The 23,935-nt window shown below is 47.1% G+C and overlaps 2 protein-coding genes across 2 annotated transcripts; one reads left to right on the forward strand and one right to left on the reverse strand.

Annotated features, from left to right (window-relative positions):
- Nucleotides 1-12: 12 nt before the first annotated feature.
- Nucleotides 13-12,979, reverse strand: LOC120065954 (myosin-11). The gene is made up of 13 exons (XM_039016995.1): nucleotides 12,705-12,979; nucleotides 11,997-12,205; nucleotides 11,833-11,891; nucleotides 11,471-11,641; nucleotides 10,927-11,059; nucleotides 9,814-9,911; nucleotides 9,384-9,525; nucleotides 9,024-9,143; nucleotides 6,631-6,756; nucleotides 6,302-6,406; nucleotides 5,904-6,092; nucleotides 4,454-4,689; nucleotides 13-294 (listed from the first exon to the last, which is right to left on the reverse strand). The coding sequence occupies exons 2-13, from the start codon at nucleotides 12,177-12,179 to the stop codon at nucleotides 21-23; spliced, it is 1,836 nt and encodes a 611-aa protein (XP_038872923.1). The 5' UTR covers nucleotides 12,180-12,205; nucleotides 12,705-12,979; the 3' UTR covers nucleotides 13-20.
- Nucleotides 12,980-18,638: 5,659 nt separating this feature from the next.
- On the forward strand, nucleotides 18,639-23,053 carry LOC120066775 (enhancer of mRNA-decapping protein 3-like). The gene is made up of 3 exons (XM_039018242.1): nucleotides 18,639-18,768; nucleotides 18,959-19,127; nucleotides 22,831-23,053. Exons 2-3 carry the CDS (start codon nucleotides 18,964-18,966, stop codon nucleotides 23,051-23,053), a joined length of 387 nt encoding a protein of 128 aa, XP_038874170.1. The 5' UTR covers nucleotides 18,639-18,768; nucleotides 18,959-18,963.
- The last annotated feature ends 882 nt before the right edge of the window (nucleotides 23,054-23,935 follow it).

The following is a 23,935-nucleotide window of genomic DNA, read 5'->3' on the forward strand; positions in this document are numbered from 1 at the left end:
ACGGTACATTGGAGACGATCTCATCTTACTGTATCTCCAGGGTTCTTCTCTCTGAGTTCCTCTAATTCTGCCTGGGTGGATTGTAACGCCATAGCCACATCCTGCCACTTCTCGCTCCAGTGTGAGGCCACACCCCTAAGCTCCTCCATGTTCTGAGCTGACTCAGACTCCAACCGCTGCAGCTCCTCCCCCTTCTGACACAGCCCCTCCTCCTTTTCCAGGAGCTCCGCCTCCAAGGCCAGGCAGCATTCGTGCAGCCTCTGGTTCTCTGACTCCAAGGCATCCTGGGATTCACTGGTGATATGATGTTATTGACGTTAGTGATGACAATCATTAATACATGTCCATAGTTGTTGTGTGAGAGTGTTAAAGACATTACGAAACACAAATCAACCCCTAGCCTCTACCCACAATGCACTTGTGTAGATCTGAGAGGATTGGATAGGTGTAAATAGGCCTGTGGCGGTCATGAAATTGTGTCAGCCGGTCATTGTCATGCAAAAGTGAACCAACTGCATCGCCAAGGCATACGTGCTCTCTCAGACTCATGGATAGAACGTGTTGGAGCGTAGCAGAAGGTAACCAGTCCATCCAGTATGCATGATAATAATACCCACAATCAAAAGGGATTACTAGAATTTGTTTAATTTTGGAGAATAGGCTAGACCAATTATGTACAAAGGATCTCTTAAATCCCCCCCCCCCCCCCCCCATTTAAAAAAAATGTATTCTGCCTTCGGTATGTATTAGGTTATGTATTGTATAATGGCACAGTCATTATTTTTATTCAGGTTTTGTTTTATTCAGGCTTGGGTTCATGTATAGGCCTATGTGTACACATCAGCTATAATATGCTTATGGATGTTTTTGAATGAATCGTCCACCTTAGAAAGCGCCGTCCATTTCATTGTGTTAGGCTTTGAAACAACATCCACAGTGACCATGTTTTCCACTCTGTTTCAAACCTGTCGTTCAAATTCTTTCTTCAAATTGATCCATCACAGCGAGGTGAGTTTTTAAAAGCACGTACTGTTTATGTTTGATGTGATTTTCCATTTCATTTGCATTGATGGCAAAGTGGTTAGAGGGACAATAGAGCCCTGAGTACCAGGCCATTAGGACCTGATGGAGGGACAATAGAGCCCTGAGTACCAGGCCATTAGTGACCTGATGGAGGGACAATAGAGCCCTGAGTACCAGGCCATTATTGACCTGATGGAGGGACAATAGAGCCCTGAGAACCAGGCCATTAGGACCTGATGGAGGGACAATAGAGCCCTGAGAACCAGGCCATTAGTGACCTGATGGAGGGACAATAGAGCCCTGAGTACCAGACCATTAGTGACCTGATGGAGGGACAATAGAGCCCTGAGTACCAGACCATTAGTGACCTGATGAAGGGACAATAGAGCCCTGAGAACCAGGCCATTAGTGACCTGATGGAGGGACAATAGAGCCCGGAGTACCAGGCCATTAGGACCTGATGGAGGGACAATAGAGCCCTGAGTACCAGGCCATTAGTGACCTGATGGAGGGACAATAGAGCCCTGAGTACCAGGCCATTATTGACCTGATGGAGGGACAATAGAGCCCTGAGAACCAGGCCATTAGTGACCTGATGGAGGGACAATAGAGCCCTGAGTACCAGATCATTAGTGACCTGATGGAGGGACAATAGAGCCCTGAGTACCAGACCATTAGTGACCTGATGAAGGGACAATAGAGCCCTGAGAACCAGGCCATTAGTGACCTGATGGAGGGACAATAGAGCCCGGAGTACCAGGCCATTAGTGACCTGATGGAGGGACAATAGAGCCCTGAGTACTAGGCCATTAGTGACCTGATGGAGGGACAATAGAGCCCTGAGAACCAGGCCATTAGGACCTGATGGAGGGACAATAGAGCCCTGAGTACCAGACCATTAGTGACCTGATGGAGGGACAATAGAGCCCTGAGAACCAGGCCATTAGTGACCTGATGGAGGGACAATAGAGCCCTGAGAACCAGGCCATTAGGACCTGATGGAGGGACAATAGAGCCCTGAGTACTAGGCCATTAGGACCTGATGGAGGGACAATAGAGCCCTGAGTACCAGGCCATTAGGACCTGATGGAGGGACAATAGAGCCCTGAGTACCAGGCCATTATTGACCTGATGGAGGGACAATAGAGCCCTGAGAACCAGGCCATTAGGACCTGATGGAGGGACAATAGAGCCCTGAGTACTAGGCCATTAGGACCTGATGGAGGGACAATAGAGCCCTGAGTACCAGGCCATTAGGACCTGATGGAGGGACAATAGAGCCCTGAGTACCAGGCCATTATTGACCTGATGGAGGGACAATAGAGCCCTGAGAACCAGGCCATTAGGACCTGATGGAGGGACAATAGAGCCCTGAGAACCAGGCCATTAGTGACCTGATGGAGGGACAATAGAGCCCTGAGTACCAGACCATTAGTGACCTGATGGAGGGACAATAGAGCCCTGAGTACCAGACCATTAGTGACCTGATGAAGGGACAATAGAGCCCTGAGAACCAGGCCATTAGTGACCTGATGGAGGGACAATAGAGCCCGGAGTACCAGGCCATTAGGACCTGATGGAGGGACAATAGAGCCCTGAGTACCAGGCCATTAGTGACCTGATGGAGGGACAATAGAGCCCTGAGTACCAGGCCATTAGTGACCTGATGGAGGGACAATAGAGCCCTGAGTACCAGGCCATTATTGACCTGATGGAGGGACAATAGAGCCCTGAGAACCAGGCCATTAGGACCTGATGGAGGGACAATAGAGCCCTGAGAACCAGGCCATTAGTGACCTGATGGAGGGACAATAGAGCCCTGAGTACCAGACCATTAGTGACCTGATGGAGGGACAATAGAGCCCTGAGTACCAGACCATTAGTGACCTGATGAAGGGACAATAGAGCCCTGAGAACCAGGCCATTAGTGACCTGATGGAGGGACAATAGAGCCCGGAGTACCAGGCCATTAGGACCTGATGGAGGGACAATAGAGCCCTGAGTACCAGGCCATTAGTGACCTGATGGAGGGACAATAGAGCCCTGAGTACCAGGCCATTATTGACCTGATGGAGGGACAATAGAGCCCTGAGAACCAGGCCATTAGGACCTGATGGAGGGACAATAGAGCCCTGAGAACCAGGCCATTAGTGACCTGATGGAGGGACAATAGAGCCCTGAGTACCAGATCATTAGTGACCTGATGGAGGGACAATAGAGCCCTGAGTACCAGACCATTAGTGACCTGATGAAGGGACAATAGAGCCCTGAGAACCAGGCCATTAGTGACCTGATGGAGGGACAATAGAGCCCGGAGTACCAGGCCATTAGTGACCTGATGGAGGGACAATAGAGCCCTGAGTACTAGGCCATTAGTGACCTGATGGAGGGACAATAGAGCCCTGAGAACCAGGCCATTAGGACCTGATGGAGGGACAATAGAGCCCTGAGTACCAGACCATTAGTGACCTGATGGAGGGACAATAGAGCCCTGAGAACCAGGCCATTAGTGACCTGATGGAGGGACAATAGAGCCCTGAGAACCAGGCCATTAGGACCTGATGGAGGGACAATAGAGCCCTGAGTACTAGGCCATTAGGACCTGATGGAGGGACAATAGAGCCCTGAGAACCAGGCCATTAGTGACCTGATGGAGGGACAATAGAGCCCTGAGTACCAGACCATTAGTGACCTGATGGAGGGACAATAGAGCTCTGAGAACCAGGCCATTAGTGACCTGATGGAGGGACAATAGAGCCCTGAGAACCAGGCCATTAGGACCTGATGGAGGGACAATAGAGCCCTGAGTACCAGACCATTAGTGACCTGATGGAGGGACAATAGAGCCCTGAGAACCAGGCCATTAGTGACCTGATGGAGGGACAATAGAGCCCTGAGTACCAGACCATTAGTGACCTGATGGAGGGACAGTAGAGCCCTGAGAACCAGGCCATTAGTGACCTGATGGAGGGACAATAGAGCCCTGAGTACCAGACCATTAGTGACCTGATGGAGGGACAATAGAGCCCTGAGAACCAGGCCATTAGTGACCTGACGGAGGGACAATAGAGCCCTGAGAACCAGGCCATTAGTGACCTGATGGAGGGACAATAGAGCCCTGAGAACCAGGCCATTAGTGACCTGATGGTCGTTAGCGAGTTGGGTACTACCAACGCATGTACAAAGTGAACAAGAGGAGACTCAACGGTCACGTGCAATTTTACTGCGGTCCTGACTCATGACTGCCAGTGTGGCGGCAATACAGTCACCGCAACAGCGGGTGGTATCTCTATCTCGCACTCTGGTGAAATTGTCATCTAGGATCTTGGCCTAGGGGTCGAGGTCACCGTTAGGTGTTGATTTGGGCTTAAGGCTATGATACCAAGTGGTGATCTCCAAATGTACATCTGCAGTCTGTTATTCCTCTCACCTGAGCTGACAGCAACTCTCCCTCAACTCTGTCACTTCCTCCTCCTGTCTTCCATCCCGTCCAATAGCACTCGTCAACTCCTCCTTCTCTCCAATCAGCTGCGAGCGCTCCGTCTCCAGAGCTGCGATCTGATTGGTGTGGATGACTCTCTCCGCCCCCAGCTCATGCAGCTGAGACAATGAGGACTCCAGCCTCTGTCTGACCATCTCCAGCTCTGATGTCATCTTTTCATTCATCTTGTCCAATATCAAAGAGATAGACGTGGTTAAACATTCAGACGGGATATGGAACACTTAAGCAGGTAGAAAATTCAGTCACAGAGTACAAAAAAATTCAGCTCAACAAGTGGAACCAACAGGCACACAACTAGGACTAGAAATAGGGTTTTTAATAGAAAGTTTCCCCTTTTAGGGTGCATTGTTCTGGTAAATATATATGGAAAGCTTCCTCTTTTAGGGTGCATTGTTATGGTAAATATATATGGAACGTTTCCCCTTTTAGGGTGCATTGTTCTGGTAAATATATATGGAAAGTTTCCCCTTTTAGGGTGCATTGTTCTGGTAAATATATATGGAAAGTTTCCCCTTTTAGGGTGCATTGTTATGGTAAATATATATGGAAAGTTTCCCCTTTTAGGGTGCATTGTTATGGTAAATATATATGGAAAGTTTCCCCTTTTAGGGTGCGTTGTTCTGGTAAATATATATGGAAAGTTTCCCCTTTTAGGGTGCATTGTTCTGGTAAATATATATGGAAAGTTTCCCCTTTTAGGGTGCATTGTTCTGGTAAATATATATGGAAAGTTTCCCCTTTTAGGGTGCATTGTTCTGGTAAATATATATGGAAAGTTTCCACTTTTAGGGTGCATTGTTCTGGTAAATATATATGGAAAGTTTCCACTTTTAGGGTGCGTTGTTCTGGTAAATATATATGGAAAGTTTCCACTTTTAGGGTGCGTTGTTCTGGTAAATATATATGGAAAGTTTCCCCTTTTAGGGTGCGTTGTTCTGGTAAATATATATGGAAAGTTTCCCCTTTTAGGGTGCATTGTTCTGGTAAATATATATGGAAAGTTTCCCCTTTTAGGGTGCATTGTTCTGGTAAATATATATAGAAAGTTTCCCCTTTTAGGGTGCATTGTTCTGGTAAATATATATGGAAAGTTTCCCCTTTTAGGGTGCATTGTTCTGGTAAATATATATGGAAAGTTTCCCCTTTTAGGGTGCATTGTTCTGGTAAATATATATGGAAAGTTTCCCCTTTTAGGGTGCATTGTTCTGGTAAATATATATGGAAAGTTTCCCCTTTTAGGGTGCATTGTTCTGGTAAATATATATGGAACGTTTCAGAAATGTTTTAATAGAAAGTTTCCCTTTTTTTTTATTCCCTGAATTTTGAAACCAGCTACATCACAGTCCATAACCAAACCAAGTTCTTTCAAACTTCACACCTCTGTCACAGTCAGAAGTTCCTGCTTCATCTGCACAGTCTCCTGCCCCTGCCTGTTGGTGTGGGCCTTGGCCTCGGCCAGCTGGTTGCTGAGCTCACACACCTGGTCTGTGTAGCCTTCCCTGCCTCTCTGGGCCCTCTCCAACTGCAGCTCCAGATCCTGAGCGTGCTGGTGCAGGTCTGCCTTCTCCTGTACAGCATACATGACAGAACATACGCAGGTGTTCACCAAGACAAAACATCTATGCACAAATACTTTGGATCTTTGCATCGTTATACTCGAGATGCATGCCCTTATCTCGATGATTACGCCTTGGATGTTAACGGAGGATTTGCACGATAACTCATCATGCATGGATGTGAAGTTAGGATTGGGGCCACAGTGTTTAGCTGGGAGACCTGCAGTAAGTGGTCCTTGTCAGACATGGCTCCGGTCAGCTTGATCTTCAGGTCCTCCACACTGTCCTCCAGACGCAACACCTTGGAGGTCAGAAGGTCCCTCTCCTGCTCGACAGAGAGGGTGGTTAGGACCAGTCAGTGGAGTGCAAGAGGACTCTGGGTTGATTTCCCAGACACTGATTAAACTCAGTCCTCAGGATTCAAAAAGAACGTCCATTGACTATGTTTTTTTTTAGTCCAGGACTAGAGTTAATGCTTGTATGTCCCTTTGAGTGATGAATAAAGGTTTCCTGAAATGAAATGGAATTGACCCCAACCCTGCCACTCACCAGAGTGGCCTGACCCAGCTTACTGCGTGCCTCACTCAGCTGGTCCTGCAGCTCACTGTGGGTCTGCAAGGCACGACCCAGTCTCTGGTTCACTTCTTCTGTCTGGTTCAACACTGTCCTCTGAGCCTGGATGCACAGAGCGGGAGGTAGGGAGAGAAAGGTAGGTGAAAAGTGCTGCAGCATGTGTTTTGTAGCCTGGAGACAGAGTGGGAGGTAGGGAGAGAACGGGGCTGGAGACACAGAGTGGGAGGTAGGGAGAGAACAGGGTTGGAGACACAGAGTGGGAGGTAGGGAGAGAACAGGGCTGGAGATACAGAGTGGGAGGTAGGGAGAGAACAGGGTTGGAGACACAGAGTGGGAGGTAGGGAGAGAACGGGGCTGGAGACACAGAGTGGGAGGTAGGGAGAGAACAGGGTTGGAGACACAGAGTGGGAGGTAGGGAGAGAACAGGGCTGGAGATACAGAGTGGGAGGTAGGGAGAGAACGGGGCTGGAGACACAGAGTGGGAGGTAGGGAGAGAACGGGGCTGGAGATACAGAGTGGGAGGTAGGGAGAGAACGGGGCTGGAGACACAGAGTGGGAGGTAGGGAGAGAACGGGGCTGGAGATACAGAGTGGGAGGTAGGGAGAGAACGGGGCTGGAGACACAGAGTGGGAGGTAGGGAGAGAACGGGGCTGGAGACACAGTGTGGGAGGTAGGGAGAGAACGGGGCTGGAGACACAGAGTGGGAGGTAGGGAGAGAACGGGGCTGGAGACACAGAGTGGGAGGTAGGGAGAGAACAGGGCTGGAGACACAGAGTGGGAGGTAGGGAGAGAACGGGGCTGGAGACACAGAGTGGGAGGTAGGGAGAGAACGGGGCTGGAGACACAGAGTGGGAGGTAGGGAGAGAATGGGGCTGGAGACACAGAGTGGGAGGTAGGGAGAGAACAGGGCTGGAGACAGAGTGGGAGGTAGGGAGAGAACAGGGCTGGAGACACAGAGTGGGAGGTAGGGAGAGAACAGGGCTGGAGACACAGAGTGGGAGGTAGGGAGAGAACAGGGCTGGAGACACAGAGTGGGAGGTAGGGAGAGAACAGGGCTGGAGACACAGAGTGGGAGGTAGGGAGAGAACAGGGCTGGAGACACAGAGTGGGAGGTAGGGAGAGAACAGGGCTGGAGACACAGAGTGGGAGGTAGGGAGAGAACAGGGCTGGAGACACAGAGTGGGAGGTAGGGAGAGAACAGGGCTGGAGACAGAGTGGGAGGTAGGGAGAAAACAGGGCTGGAGATAGAGTGGGAGGTAGGGAGAGAACGGGGCTGGAGACACAGAGTGGGAGGTAGGGAGAGAACGGGGCTGGAGACACAGAGTGGGAGGTAGGGAGAGAACAGGGCTGGAGACACAGAGTGGGAGGTAGGGAGAGAACGGGGCTGGAGACACAGAGTGGGAGGTAGGGAGAGAACAGGGCTGGAGACACAGAGTGGGAGGTAGGGAGAGAACGGGGCTGGAGACACAGAGTGGGAGGTAGGGAGAGAACAGGGCTGGAGACACAGAGTGGGAGGTAGGGAGAGAACAGGGCTGGAGACACAGAGTGGGAGGTAGGGAGAGAACAGGGCTGGAGACACAGAGTGGGAGGTAGGGAGAGAACAGGGCTGGAGACACAGAGTGGGAGGTAGGGAGAAAACAGGGCTGGAGATAGAGTGGGAGGTAGGGAGAGAACGGGGCTGGAGACACAGAGTGGGAGGTAGGGAGAGAACGGGGCTGGAGACACAGAGTGGGAGGTAGGGAGAGAACAGGGCTGGAGACACAGAGTGGGAGGTAGGGAGAGAACGGGGCTGGAGACACAGAGTGGGAGGTAGGGAGAGAACAGGGCTGGAGACACAGAGTGGGAGGTAGGGAGAGAACAGGGCTGGAGACACAGAGTGGGAGGTAGGGAGAGAACGGGGCTGGAGACACAGAGTGGGAGGTAGGGAGAGAATGGGGCTGGAGATACAAAGATGAATAGGAATAGAAGAGTCTGTATAAACTGTGGAGTACCACAAGGAAGTGTTCTCTGACCCCTTTTTCTCTTGTTGTACATCAGTGATTTAAAAGCTGCCTGTTCATTAGAGCGTTGTACTAGTAACCGAAAGGTTGCTAATTCGAATCTACGAGCTGACCCGGTAAAAATCTGTCGTTCTGCCCCCTGAACAAGGCAGTTACCCACTGTTCTCCGGTAGGCCGTCATTGTAAATAAGAATTTGTTCTTAACTGACTTGCCTAGTTAAATAATGTTAACAATGAGCACAGCAGTTGTCAAGACAACACAGACAGACTAGGGCCTTTAATCCTCGGTCAAAGGTCGTGGACACTACAGGGAATAGGGTGTGATTTTGGACAGAAACTCCATTAGACGAGGCTAGTTGTTGGACTCACCTCTTTAGAGGTGCGTAGTTGATGAAAGTCTCTCTCTGTCTCCAGGGCCTCTGCTCTCTCCTCGGCCTCTCTGAGGGCCTCTCTCAGTCCGGACAGCTCTCTCTCTGCTTTTTGCTTCCCCTGCACGGACACACAGACACACTGTAAAATCATCCATATGGATGTAGTGCTGCTTTAAAGTTGAACCATACGTGGGGTTTTTACTCTAAACAAGGTTATCCACAAGTAACCTGGTCCCAGATCTGTTTGAGTTGTATCAGCTCTAATGGTCGTTATGACAACAATCAGAGGAGTTGCACAAACAGATCAAGGACCCAAAGAGTTTTATTTTATTTTTTACAATGAGGTTAAACAGTGTACATCTCTGAACAAGTCTTGTTGTGTAACAGGTAAGGTCCTGCTGAGTGGGTTGTTGTTAGTTCTTGGGGCCGCAGGTTTGATAACACTCCCTCTCTCGAGAGACGATCTCATCTTCGACATGTCCCTCTCCAGTTGAAGAACCCTTCAAATGGACATATAAATGGAATTTACTGACGTCTCTTTTGGGAGTTCTTTATATCAGGTTTGAAAACTGAGGTGAATAGCAGGGTTGGGGTCAAATCCATTTCAATTCGGTCCATTCAGGAAGTTAAATTTTATATATATTTTTTCCTGAAATGACTGAATTGAAATGGAAATGGCCCCTGCATGGTGAATAGCTGTCCTGTTCATCTACACAGGGATTTGAGAAAAGCATGAACTCATTCAATACCATGAATGCCATTCTTAGCGGCTTAGTCATTGTACTCACTTGTCTTGCAGTTCTCCTCGACGTCGGCTTTCCTCAAACCGGCTCAACTCAGCTGCCTCCTTCTCTTGCTCAAGAGCACTCACTGCATCTGCCAGCTGCTGTGGGACAAACGGGTTGAGGGGTGAGCCTGAACCCCAAAGACCAGACAAAGCCTGACCTAGACCCCAAAGACCAGACAAAACCTGGTTTAGACCCCAAAGACCAGACAACACCTGACCTAGACCCCAAAGACCAGACAACACCTGGTTTAGACCCCAAAGACCAGACAAAACCTGGTTTAGACCCCAAAGACCAGACAAAACCTGGTTTAGTCCCCAAAGACCAGACAAAACCTGGTTTAGACCCCAAAGACCAGACAAAACCTGGTTAGACCCCAAAGACCAGACAAAACCTGGTTTAGACCCCAAAGACCAGACAAAACCTGGTTTAGACTCCAAAGACCAGTCAAAACCTGGTTTACACCCCAAAGACCAGACAAAGCCTGACCTAGACCCCAAATCCCAGACAAAACCTGGTTTAGACTCCAAAGACCAGACAAAACCTGGTTTAGACTCCAAAGACCAGACAAAACCTGGTTTAGACCCCAAAGACCAGACAAAACCTGGTTTAGACCCCAAAGACCAGTCAAAACCTGGTTTAGACCCCAAAGACCAGTCAAAACCTGGTTTACACCCCAAAGACCAGACAAAACCTGGTTTAGACTCCAAAGACCAGACAAAACCTGGTTTAGACTCCAAAGACCAGAGAAAACCTGGTTTAGACTCCAAAGACCAGAGAAAACCTGGTTTAGACTCCAAAGACCAGACAAAACCTGGTTTAGACTCCAAAGACCAGACAAAACCTGGCCTAGACCGCAAAGACCAGACAAGGCCTGAACCCCAGAAACAAGACAAGGCCTGGCCTGAACCTCAAAAAGCAAGTGCAGGTACAATGGTGTTCAAAAACTTCCAAGAAGGAAGAAACGTTGAGAGGGAACTCTGGCTGTACCGGATAGAAGTGAAGAGTACGTTATGGCCATTAAAGACCAGTTCAGAGCGTACACAGAGACAGCAGACTTTCTGAATCATTAAACCGCAGTATGTCTCTTTTTAAGTCCAGAGATCCTTCACTTACCTTGTGTTTCATCTCCAGCAGCTGTGCAGTACTACTGCTATGCTGCAGCTGTGTGTGTCTGTTCTTCAACAGGTCTGTCTGGCTGTCAAGACGCCCATGGGCCTCCCGCAGCCTCTGCACCAGCTCTGCCCGCCTGCAGATACAATGCTTTATCAAATCAAATCAAATGTATTTATATAGCCCTTCTTACATCAGCTGATATCTCAAAGTGCTGTACAGAAACCCAGCCTAAAACCCCAAACAGCAAGCAATGCAGGTGTAGAAGCATGGTGTAGAAGCTTTATTACAGGTTCTAAGTGTATATGAGACTTTATAATACCTTATTATAAGGCTTATAACATTCTATGTCTCCCTAAGTAGTATCTTATAATAAGATAACATAAATACCTTATATTTATCCATTATATTTATAATGCCTTGTTATAAGGCTCATAATACAGTAGGTTATGTCTATCTAATAACATTATAATAAGGCATTATAAAGGGTTATAATATGTTATGTCTCTCTAAGTACCTTGTTATAAGGCGTTATAAAGGCTCATACCTAAAGCCACTCTCTTCCAGGGCTGCTCTTAGCTCAACCCCTGGGGAGACAGGGGAGAGGGACCGGGGGGCGCCCTCAGGGGCCAGGCGAGACATCGACTGCCATCTTCTTTTACCCAGCCCTGGGTCACTCTGTCTGCTGAAGCCACCATCTCTGCCATTAACGGAGGTGCTAGGACACATGAAACAGATGTCATCAATATCAAATTATACAAGACGCTTTGAGTAAACCTACCTTTTTTAAAGGGAAAGGCAGTGCTCAAACCAACCCAGGGTCAAGGTGCAGCCTTGAATAGAAGTACAACCTAGAGGTTAAAAACTAACTTTATGTCTTTAAGGCTACAAAAAAGTTTCTGTTCATACCTGGTGCTCATTTTGGAGAGGAACCCTCCAGTCATACATGCCATACTCCATGCTGAGGACTAACAGAACAAAACATCACTCAAAAATGCCTCACCATGATCTAAATAATTAATTCATAACACAAATTTATAAGTCACCTACATAAATCACAAATCGTTCCTTACCTGAGATTTAAAGTGAGACCTGCTGTCCCACATGTCCAGATCGGTGAGGACGAGTGGACGAGAGTCTCTGAGAGGGATGAGGGAACGACTGAAGGGTTTAACACCCAGTCCTCCGAACTCATCCCTGCCTTCCACGTGGGAGAGGCCGCGGTCCTCACCCCCCCATAGCTGGGCCAAGTCCATCCGGCACAGACTGTATCGACAGGCCCCTGGCCAGAGGGTGGAAAAAGGGGACAAGGATTGATTGAGTCTCATGTTAGTGGCAGTTCGTAGTCTGCTATTATTACTACTATTCATGGAGAAAAAAAAATGCCTTGACTTTTCCAGTGTTTGTTTGTTCTGCTCTGAGTTCACACCCAATCTTTAACAATGCAGTGCAGTTAATTATAACCCCACTGACTGGACTCCAAATGCCTTGTGTTTGTGTTGCAGTCAAATAGAATTTGAAAGAGAAAAAAAACAAACCCTTACAAGGAAAACAAATGTGGACGCAATAACAAATGTTTTCTGGGTGAATTAACCTTCTGTACACTGAGTAAATGTATTACATCTACATACAGTTCACATGTGGCCTACTGTTATTAATAAGCACACAAAGAAGTAACTAATATTTTAGAATGGCAAATAAACATTTTAAATATACTTACCATAACCAGAAAACCAAATCTTTAGTGAGTAAGTATACCATATGAGAAAGCTGTCTCTTACCTTGCTGTTCAAGCCCTCTCTTGTTTAATAGCTCTGTCCCTACTGCTGTCCGTCAGCTGCCCTGATTGTGGGAGCCAGGGAGCTGTTGAGAGTGCAGCCCTGGCAGACGGTAGTCATGGTTACCCGCATACAGAGGGACGAGCGTTGCAGAGCGTGGGTGAGCTAAGTCCAATCCCTGGGCCGGCTACATTGTCTCCCTGTGACCTCACTGCTTCAGTAGCCTGCCTACTGTTTGTTGACACGATGAGATGACAGGAGCACCACTCTGTGGAGACTAGCAAGACCCACGCTTGACATGAAAAAAAAAAAAACCAGTACATTTACTAATTGATTCACTCACACATTGCAACCGAGCATCGTGAAATAAATATTTGTGTTTCATGTTTATGGTAAAGTAATCATTGTCAAAACATTACAGTAAGATTGATGTATTCAGGTATATGGCATTAGTCACAATCTTTAACGTCATTTGGAATAAGTAAACCTATTGTATAGATATGAATAAAGACGCCGGTATGCACATGATTTAAAGGAAGTTGTGTTTGTATGTTGGTATGGGACATGACGGGTGTGAGATGAATGATGACTTGACAATGAGCTGTATTATAACACACTGTTATTTGCTCTGTCTCAACAGGACAGCGGGAAATACTGCACGCCACTGAGATCATAACATACAGGTATCTGCCAAAATAAAGGAAACCCCCAGCATAAAGTGTCTTAACAGGGGCGTTGGGCCACAACGAGCCGCCGGAACAGCTTCAATGCTCATTGACATAGATTCTACAAGTGTCTGGAACTCTATTGGAGGGATGCGACACCGTTCTGCCATGAGAAATTCCATCATTTGGTGTTTTGTTGTTGATGGTGGTGTTGGGAAAACGCTGTCTCAGGCACCGCTCCAATATCTCCCAAAAGTGTTCACTTGGGTTGAGATCTGGTGACTGAGACACACACACACACACTATGTTCCTTTGAGACCCCTCTTTCAAAGTCACTGAGATCTCTTCTTCTAGCCATGGTAGCCTAAATAATGGGCAACTTGGCATTTTTACACATGACCCTAAGCATGATGGGATGTTAATTGCTTAATTAACTCAGGAACCACACCGGTGTGGAAGCACCTGCTTTCAATATACTTTGTATCCCTCATTTACTCATGTGTTTCCTTTATTTTGGCAGTTACCTGTCGGTGTTAGCTTTGAGAGAAAATGTCTTCCAGCTCAGTCAGCTGTCGCACATAAATCACGTGTGTAGTCATGAACGCAATACATCTCTGTATTTAGTCATATAGACCTCCTCTCATTCACACCATATCTGATGTGACTTCATGGGTAATTTAACAAGTATTTTATCAACCAAACCAGTTATTACTTTACTGTCAAATCATCACATTATAAATCCCCCTAGAGTCTATTGACGCACCAGTGCGTCAATCTAAGTAAGATGATACAAAAAAATACCCATCAAATCCGTCAGTTTAAGATAGAGATATTTTTGTTTTTGTATTGGATGTGTCTCAATCCACTGCATCTGCCAATGGCGGCCTTCCGCATCTGCCAATGGCGGCCTTCCGAAATCTGCCAATGGCGGCCTTCCGCATCTGCCAATGGCGGCCTTCCGCATCTGCCAATGGCGGCCTTCCGCATCTGCCAATGGCGGCCTTCCGAAATCTGCCAATGGCGGCCTTCCGAAATCTGCCAATGGCGGCCTTCCGAAATCTGCCAATGGCGGCCTTCCGAAATCTGCCAATGGCGGCCTTCCGCATCTGCCAATGGCGGCCTTCCGCATCTGCCTATGGCGGCCTTCCGCATCTGCCTATGGCGGCCTTCCGCATCTGCCTATGGCGGCCTTCCGAAATCTGCGGTGGAAGGTAGAGGAGCTACAGCTGTGTTTGTGAGACCCATGACCGCTCTATGGAAAGGGGAGACTCTAACAAACATGATGGTGTTCTCCGCTTTGCTCTGCTCGTCTGAAGTCGGAAAAACGCTGATGTGACAACTTCTGTTGGTAGCATTCCGAACCTCTCGGTCTATAAACTAATGTGAACCCCCACTGTGAAAAAGGGGGAGATTCTCTCAAACAAAATGGTGTTCTCCTACAAGTGTTATGGGGATCCTCAGCTTTGCACACTCTTGGTATTCTCTCAACCTGCTTTACCTGGAATGCTTTTCCAACAGTCTTCTTGAAGGAGTTCCCACATATGCTGAGCACTTGTTGGCTGCTTGTCCTTCACTCTGCGGTCCAACTCATCCCAAACCATCTCAATTGGGTTGAGGTTAGGTGATTGTGGAGACCAGGTCATCTGATGCAGCACTCCATCACTCTGATTATTGGTCAAATAGCCCTTACACAGCCTGGAGGTGTGTTGGGTCATTGTCCTGTTGAAAAACAAATGATAATCCCACTAAGCGCAAACAATATGGGATGGCGTATCGCTGCAGAATGCTGTGGTAGCCATGCTGGTTAAGTGTGCCTTAAATTCCAAATATATCACAGACAGTGTCACCAGCAAAGCACTCTCACACCTCCTCCTCCATGCTTCACGGTGGGAACCACACATGTGGAGCTCATCTGTTCATCTACTCTGCGTCTCACAAAGACACGGCGGTTGGAACCAAAAATCTCAAATTTGTACTCATCAGACCAGAGGACACATTTCCACCGGTTTAATGCCCATTGTTCGTGTTTCTTGGTCCAAGCAAGTCTCTTATTCTTATTGGTGTCCTTTAGTAGTGGTTTCTTTGCAGCAATCCAACCATGAAGGCCTGATTCACACAGTCTCCTCTGAACAGTTGATGTTGAGATGTGTCTAAAAAAGTGTTTAAATATGTAAAAAAAAATATATATATTTGCTGAGCTTTCTTATATGTTCTAGATACCTGACAGACGCTTCAAAACCTTATTCCTTATGAAAAACTGTTGGACTGTCATTTTTTTCCGATTTATGATTGTGTTATTTCTATGGGCTATAGTAGGTTAAGCCAAATTCAATATTTTATCTAATCATTTATTTATATAGTACCAGTCAAAATTTTGGACAAAACTACTCATTCAAGGGTTTTTCTCTATTTTGACTATTTTCTACATTATAGAATAATAGTGAAGACATCAAAACTATGAAATAACACATATGGGATCATGTACCGGTAGTAACCAAAAAGTGTTAAATAAATCAAAATATGTTTTTTCTTTGAGATTCTTCAAAGTAGCCACCCTTTGCCTTGATGACAGCTTTGCACACTCTTGGTATTCTCTCAACCTGCTTTACCTGGAATGCTTTTCCAACAGTCTTCTTGAAGGAGTTCCCACATATGCTGAGCACTTGTTGGCTGCTTTTCCTTCACTCTGCGGTCCAACTCATCCCAAACCATCTCAATTGGGTTGAGGTTAGGTGATTGTGGAGACCAGGTCATATGTCTTCACTATTATTCTACAATGTAGAAAATAAAGACAAACCCTGGAATTGGTGTGTCTTTTGACTGTTACTGTCTAATTTGTTTATTACCTAAACTAAAGGGGTCCTAAAATTCAAAATCTAAATTGCCTATTGTATGACCATTTTATAACAATTCCATATGTCAGCTTAGAACCCCCCCCACTACGGTTTAGACTCTTGTTATTTTTTTTTGTCCTTTTTCTCCCTTTACAGTCTTGTCCCATCGCTGCAACTCCCTTATGGGGGAGAGGCAAAGGTCGAGAGCCGTGCGTCCTCCGAAACACAACCCAGCCAAGCCGCACTGCTTCTTGACACACTGCTCGCTTAACCCGGTAGCCAGCCAAAGCAATCTGTACACCTGGCGACCATGTCAGCGTGCATGCGCCCGCTAGTGCGAGACGGGACAAGAACATCCCTGCTGGCCAAACACTGACGCTGGGCCAATTGTACTATGCCCTATGGGTCTCCCGGTCGAGGGCGGCTGCGACAGAGCCTGGACTCGAACCAGGATCTCTAGTGGCACAGCTAACACCGTGATGCAGTGTCTTATGCTTCGAACACACCGACAGTATCATTGCATTTTGGTACACCATAATTACATTAAATTCCAATGAATCGCTGCGTTTGCCTTGCAGTGTTGCGTTGCAGAGACAGTTGCAGTGCGTTCGGTGTATATCCTGGTGATGCTACATACACTGCTCAAAAAAATAAAGGGAACACTTAAACAACACAATGTAACTCCAAGTCAATCACACTTCTGTGAAATCAAACTGTCCACTTAGGAAGCAACACTGATTGACAATAAATTTCACATGCTGTTGTGCAAATGGAATAGACAAAAGGTGGAAATTATAGGCAATTAGCAAGACACCCCCAAAAAAGGAGTGATTCTGCAGGTGGTGACCACAGACCACTTCTCAGTTCCTATGCTTCCTGGCTGATGTTTTGGTCACTTTTGAATGCTGGCGGTGCTCTCACTCTAGTGGTAGCATGAGACGGAGTCTGCAACCCACACAAGTGGCTCAGGTAGTGCAGTTCATCCAGGATGGCACATCAATGCGAGCTGTGGCAAAAAGGTTTGCTGTGTCTGTCAGCGTAGTGTCCAGAGCATGGAGGCGCTACCAGGAGACAGGCCAGTACATCAGGAGACGTGGAGGAGGCCGTAGGAGGGCAACAATCCAGCAGCAGGACCGCTACCTCCGCCTTTGTGCAAGGAGGTGCACTGCCAGAGCCCTGCAAAATGACCTCCAGCAGGCCACAAATGTGCATGTGTCAGCATATGGTCTCACAAGGGGTCTGAGGATCTCATCTCGGTACCTAATGGCAGTCAGGCTACCTCTGGCGAGCACATGGAGGGCTGTGCGGCCCCACAAAGAGATGCCACCCCACACCATGACTGACCCATCGCCAAACCGGTCATGCTGGAGGATGTTGCAGGCAGCAGAACGTTCTCCACGGCGTCTCCAGACTCTGTCACGTCTGTCACATGTGCTCATGTGCTCAGTGTGAACCTGCTTTCATCTGTGAAGAGCACAGGGCGCTAGTGGCGAATTTGCCAATCTTGGTGTTCTCTGGCAAATGCCAAACGTCCTGCACGGTGTTGGGCTGTAAGCACAACCCCCACCTGTGGACGTCGGGCCCTCATACCACCCTCATGGAGTCTGTTTCTGACCGTTTGAGCAGACACATGCACATTTGTGGCCTGCTGGAGGTCATTTTGCAGGGCGCTGGCAGTGCACCTCCTTGCACAAAGGCGGAGATAGCGGTCCTGCTGCTGGGTTGTTGCCCTCCTACGGCCTCCTTCACGTCTCCTGATGTACTGGCCTGTCTCCTGGTAGCGCCTCCATGCTCTGGACACTACGCTGACAGACACAGCAAACCTTTTTGCCACAGCTCGCATTGATGTGCCATCCTGGATGAACTGCACTACCTGAGCCACTTGTGTGGGTTGTAGACTCCGTCTCATGCTACCACTAGAGTGAGAGCACCGCCAGCATTCAAAAGTGACCAAAACATCAGCCAGGAAGCATAGGAACTGAGAAGTGGTCTGTGGTCACCACCTGCAGAATCACTCCTTTTTTGGGGGTGTCTTGCTAATTGCCTATAATTTCCACCTTTTGTCTATTCCATTTGCACAACAGCATGTGAAATTTATTGTCAATCAGTGTTGCTTCCTAAGTGGACAGTTTGATTTCACAGAAGTGTGATTGACTTGGAGTTACATTGTGTTGTTTCAGTGTTCCCTTTATTTTTTTGAGCAGTGTATTTTGCGCCATGACCGGTGGGTTCGAAGTGTTAGATCACTGTGGCACTAGGGAGGCCACGGCTTAGCCTCTTAATAAATTATATATATATATATATATATTAAAGCAATATTCACTCCATGAAATTAAATGTGATAACAAACACATAAATGTCATTGTGCATTGTGTATTTCATGTCTGCAACCCTACTTTTATTTTGAAATGTGTTTGGCTACGTGCGCCGGAAGTTGTGCGACGCTAGCTCATGCTTCTGAAACAAAGCTAAGGACGCTTGCTTTGATTATTTTAATTATAATAGCCCATTTTGGGCAACTGCTCAAATATTAAATTAAAACAGTCGTTATACGGAATATCACCAAAGGTAGGCTACTTTTCTACATGAAACAATAAGACATGTATTGCCATTCTGAACGAGAAAATTAGACCTCGTCAGAGGCCATGTTGTTAGCAAGCTGTCAACGTCAGCTAGATGTTAGCTAGCTATTTCAACTTTAAACTCAAATGTTCTCATGACATGTGTTCATGTTTACCATGGTTTGACTCGTCACCAGACAGCATGGCTGCAGACTGGTTGGGTAGTCTGGTCTCGATAAACTGCGGAGAAACTCTGGGGGTGTACCAAGGTGAGGTGTCGTCTGTGGACCAGTCCAGCCAGACCATCTCCCTCAAACAGCCCTTCCACAATGGAGTCAAGTGCCCTGTGCCCGAGGTCACTTTTAGGTACGACTGTTTATTATTTTCGTGGAAATTATATTTTCTTCATAGTATTACAACGCTTTCAGGAAACTATGATTATAATAACTCAATTGTAGGCTAGTGTTGTCATGATACCAGCATTTTGACTTCGATACCAGGTTTAGTATCATGACACTGGATTCAACACGATACTTGATACCAGAACGATACCAAAATTATACCAAGTTAAAAACAAAAAAGGTGTATTGGCCAAAGTCAAAGAATGGCACTTGATCCAGATAGATCTTCTGAGTTCAATATCATTTCATTTGACATTTTTTGATTTTAGAATGAATGTATTAATAAATTAATGAATCAATCATACAATCAAACTACATAACAACATAATGGCAAAAATGTATTTGAGTGGTAAATCTCTCTTGATAAACTGGATAAATCAAGATGTAGTTTAGGCCTATTCACAATACAGGTGAATGCATATGTAACAGTTTAACTTTAGTCCGTCCCCTCGCCCCGACCCAGGCGCGAACCAGGGACCCTCTGCACACACCAACAACAGTCACCCACGAAGCATCGTTACCCATCGCTCCACAAAAGCCGCGGCCCTTTCAGAGCAAGGGGAACCACTACTTCAAGGTTTCAGAGCAAGTGACGTCACCGACTGAAAGGCTGCTAGCGCGCACCACCGCTAACTAGCTAGCCATTTCACATCGGTTATACATATTCAATACGTGTGTGCATGCAATGAGTTATTAATCTTGCTTTAACTGATTTCAATGAGGCTACAGATGAAAAACAACCTGTTTACTTTCTAATGGGGACTTATTTTATGGCGCTGCTCAACAACATTTGCAATAGAAGAAGCAGTAGCTTTTTTAAATAGTGTGCGCACTGTCTCTTAAGACCCGTGACGTCATTCACACAAAGTCAGTTCGAGGCTCAAGCAAAGATGATCTTGACTGAAAGAGACGTAAGGCGCGGGAGACGAAGTGAATTAATAAAGGTTTGTAATCAGCTATTTTTTTCACTTATGGTTAGCATATTTTCACAAACGATGTACTTGGGTAGTGAATTGATGTTAGCTTCAGCTGTAAGCTAGCAAGGAAAGTTAGCCTACAAAGTTGGACGCTACCGGTATGTTCTTGCATTGTAGTGTTCTAGCCTGTACTGGACATTGTTTTGAGAACAGTAATTAACAGTTTCAACCCTTCTACATGTCGCATTATCAATAATGTATATCAAATCAAATCAAATGTATTTATAAAGCCCTTCTTACATCAGCTGATATCTCAAAGTGCTGCACAGAAACCCAGCCTAAAACCCCAAACAGCAAGCAATGCAGGTGAAGAAGCACGGTGGCTAGGAAAAACTCCCTAGAAAGGCCAAAACCTAGGAAGAAACCTAGAGGAACCAGGCTATGAGGGGTGGCCAGTCCTCTTCTGGCTGTGTCGGGTGGAGATTATAACAGAACATGGCCAAGATGTTCATAAATGACCAGCAGGGTCAAATAATAATAATCACAGTAGTTGTCGAGGGTGCAGCAAGTCAGCACCTCAGAAGTAAATGTCAGTTGGCTTTTCATAGCCGATCATATAAACCCTAGATTGCTGATGCTATGTATTGGCCATTGAGAGGCTTTGAAGCCACCGGTCGGCCATATTGGCCCTCCCCAGTAGGAGCAGTCCTTCACAGGAAATAATGGAATTCTACAGTATTTCAATTAAATGTTTCAAGGACTAATAACAGGCTGTTTCACACGTCTCTCTTGTCAAATGATACAAATGTACACCGCATTAATTAATTCAGGAGAAAATACCTTCAAAGTTGTCAAACCAATATGATTGTCTACCAGGGTTGAGATCAATTCTATTTTCACAGTCCAGAATTCCCTGTTGTCTCCCACAGTGCTGTGGACATCAGCCTTTATGACTATGACTGTCTATTCTCCCACAGTGCTGTGGACATCAGCCTTTATGTGACTGTCTATTCTCCCACAGTGCCGTGGACGTCAGCCTTTATGTGACTGTCTATTCTCCCACAGTGCCGTGGACGTCAGCCTGTCTATGACTGTCTATTCTCCCACAGTGCCGTGGACGTCAGCCTTTATGACTATGACTGTCTATTCTCCCACAGTGCTGTGGACGTCAGCCTTTATGACTATGACTGTCTATTCTCCCACAGTGCCGTGGACGTCAGCCTGTATATGACTGTCTATTCTCCCACAGTGCCGTGGACGTCAGCCTGTATATGACTGTCTATTCTCCCACAGTGCTGTGGACATCAGCCTTTATGTGACTGTCTATGACTGTCTATTCTCCCACAGTGCCGTGGACGTCAGCCTGTATATGACTGTCTATTCTCCCACAGTGCTGTGGACATCAGCCTTTATGACTATGACTGTCTATTCTCCCACAGTGCTGTGGACGTCAGCCTTTATGTGACTGTCTATTCTCCCACAGTGCCGTGGACGTCAGCCTTTATGTGACTGTCTATTCTCCCACAGTGCCGTGGACGTCAGCCTTTATGTGACTGTCTATGACTGTCTATTCTCCCACAGTGCCGTGGACGTCAGCCTTTATGTGACTGTCTATGACTGTCTATTCTCCCACAGTGCTGTGGACGTCAGCCTTTATGTGACTGTCTATTCTCCCACAGTGCTGTGGACGTCAGCCTTTATGTGACTGTCTATGACTGTCTATTCTCCCACAGTGCCGTGGACGTCAGCCTTTATGTGACTGTCTATTCTCCCACAGTGCCGTGGACGTCAGCCTGTCTATGACTGTCTATTCTCCCACAGTGCCGTGGACGTCAGCCTTTATGTGACTGTCTATTCTCCCACAGTGCTGTGGACGTCAGCCTTTATGTGACTGTCTATTCTCCCACAGTGCCGTGGACGTCAGCCTGTATATGACTGTCTATTCTCCCACAGTGCTGTGGACGTCAGCCTTTATGTGACTGTCTATTCTCCCACAGTGCTGTGGACGTCAGCCTGTATATGACTGTCTATTCTCCCACAGTGCTGTGGACGTCAGCCTTTATGTGACTGTCTATTCTCCCACAGTGCCGTGGACGTCAGCCTGTATATGACTGTCTATTCTCCCACAGTGCTGTGGACATCAGCCTTTATGTGACTGTCTATGACTGTCTATTCTCCCACAGTGCCGTGGACATCAGCCTTTATGTGACTGTCTATTCTCCCACAGTGCCGTGGACGTCAGCCTGTATATGACTGTCTATTCTCCCACAGTGCTGTGGACATCAGCCTTTATGTGACTGTCTATGACTGTCTATTCTCCCACAGTGCTGTGGACATCAGCCTTTATGTGACTGTCTATGACTGTCTATTCTCCCACAGTGCCGTGGACGTCAGCCTTTATGTGACTGTCTATTCTCCCACAGTGCCGTGGACGTCAGCCTGTATATGACTGTCTATTCTCCCACAGTGCTGTGGACATCAGCCTTTATGTGACTGTCTATGACTGTCTATTCTCCCACAGTGCTGTGGACATCAGCCTTTATGTGACTGTCTATTCTCCCACAGTGCCATGGACGTCAGCCTTTATGTGACTGTCTATTCTCCCACAGTGCCGTGGACGTCAGCCTTTATGTGACTGTCTATGACTGTCTATTCTCCCACAGTGCCATGGACGTCAGCCTGTATATGACTGTCTATTCTCCCACAGTGCCATGGACGTCAGCCTGTATATGACTGTCTATTCTCCCACAGTGCCATGGACATCAAGGAGCTGAAGGTCCTGGATATAGTGAGTGGTAGAGGTGTTGTGGTTCCGAAGAGCAGCGATCCGGTCTCAGTCCCACACAGAGGACAGCATAAGACCCAGGACAGGCTGTCTTCACCGCAACAGCTGTGTTCTAAAAGCTATGGAGATAAACACCTGGACGGGCCGGGCCAGCCCAGGGGTTTCCGACGGAGACACAACTCCTGTTAGTACCAGCACACTGCAGGGTCATGTTCATTAGGCACCAATAGAAACCAGCACACTGCAGGGTCATGTTCATTAGGCACCAATAGAAACCAGCACACTGCAGGGTCATGTTCATTAGGCACCAATAGAAACCAGCACACTGCAGGGTCATGTTCATTAGGCACCAATAGAAACCAGCACACTGCAGGGTCATGTTCATTATGCACCAATAGAAACCAGCACACTGCAGGGTCATGTTCATTAGGCACCAATAGAAACCAGCACACTGCAGGGTCATGTTCATTATGCACCAATAGAAACCAGCACACTGCAGGGTCATGTTCATTAGGCACCAATAGAAACCAGCACACTGCAGGGTCATGTTCATTAGGCACCAATAGAAACCAGAACACTGCAGGGTCATGTTCATTATGCACCAATAGAAACCAGCACACTGCAGGGTCATGTTCATTAGGCACCAATAGAAACCAGCACACTGCAGGGCCATGTTCATTAGGCACCAATAGAAACCAGCACACTGCAGGGCCATGTTCATTAGGCACCAATAGAAACCAGCACACTGCAGGGCCATGTTCATTAGGCACCAATAGAAACCAGCACACTGCAGGGCCATGTTCATTAGGCACCAATAGAAACCAGCACACTGCAGGGCCATGTTCATTAGGCACCAATAGAAACCAGCACACTGCAGGGTCATGTTCATTAGGCACCAATAGAAACCAGCACACTGCAGGGCCATGTTCATTAGGCACCAATAGAAACCATCACACTGCAGGGTCATGTTCATTAGGCACCAATAGAAACCAGCACACTGCAGGGTCATGTTCATTAGGCACCAATAGAAACCAGCACACTGCAGGGTCATGTTCATTAGGCACCAATAGA

The sequence above is a fragment of the Salvelinus namaycush genome, chromosome 21, assembly GCF_016432855.1.
Source record: "Salvelinus namaycush isolate Seneca chromosome 21, SaNama_1.0, whole genome shotgun sequence".
Lineage (NCBI taxonomy): Eukaryota > Metazoa > Chordata > Actinopteri > Salmoniformes > Salmonidae > Salvelinus > Salvelinus namaycush.

Coding starts and splice junctions, on each gene's coding strand:
- LOC120066775 (XM_039018242.1), top strand. CDS start 18,964: ATGGCTGCAGACTGGTTGGGTAGTCTGGTCTCGATAAACTGCGGAGAA. Junction 19,128..22,830: donor GTGCCCGAGGTCACTTTTAG/GTACGACTGTTT, acceptor ATTCTCCCACAG/TGCCATGGACATCAAGGAGC.
- LOC120065954 (XM_039016995.1), bottom strand. CDS start 12,179: ATGGACTTGGCCCAGCTATGGGGGGGTGAGGACCGCGGCCTCTCCCAC. Junction 9,526..9,813: donor CGAGGAGAACTGCAAGACAA/GTGAGTACAATG, acceptor GTCCATTTGAAG/GGTTCTTCAACTGGAGAGGG. Junction 9,144..9,383: donor AACAAGACTTGTTCAGAGAT/GTACACTGTTTA, acceptor GTGTCCGTGCAG/GGGAAGCAAAAAGCAGAGAG.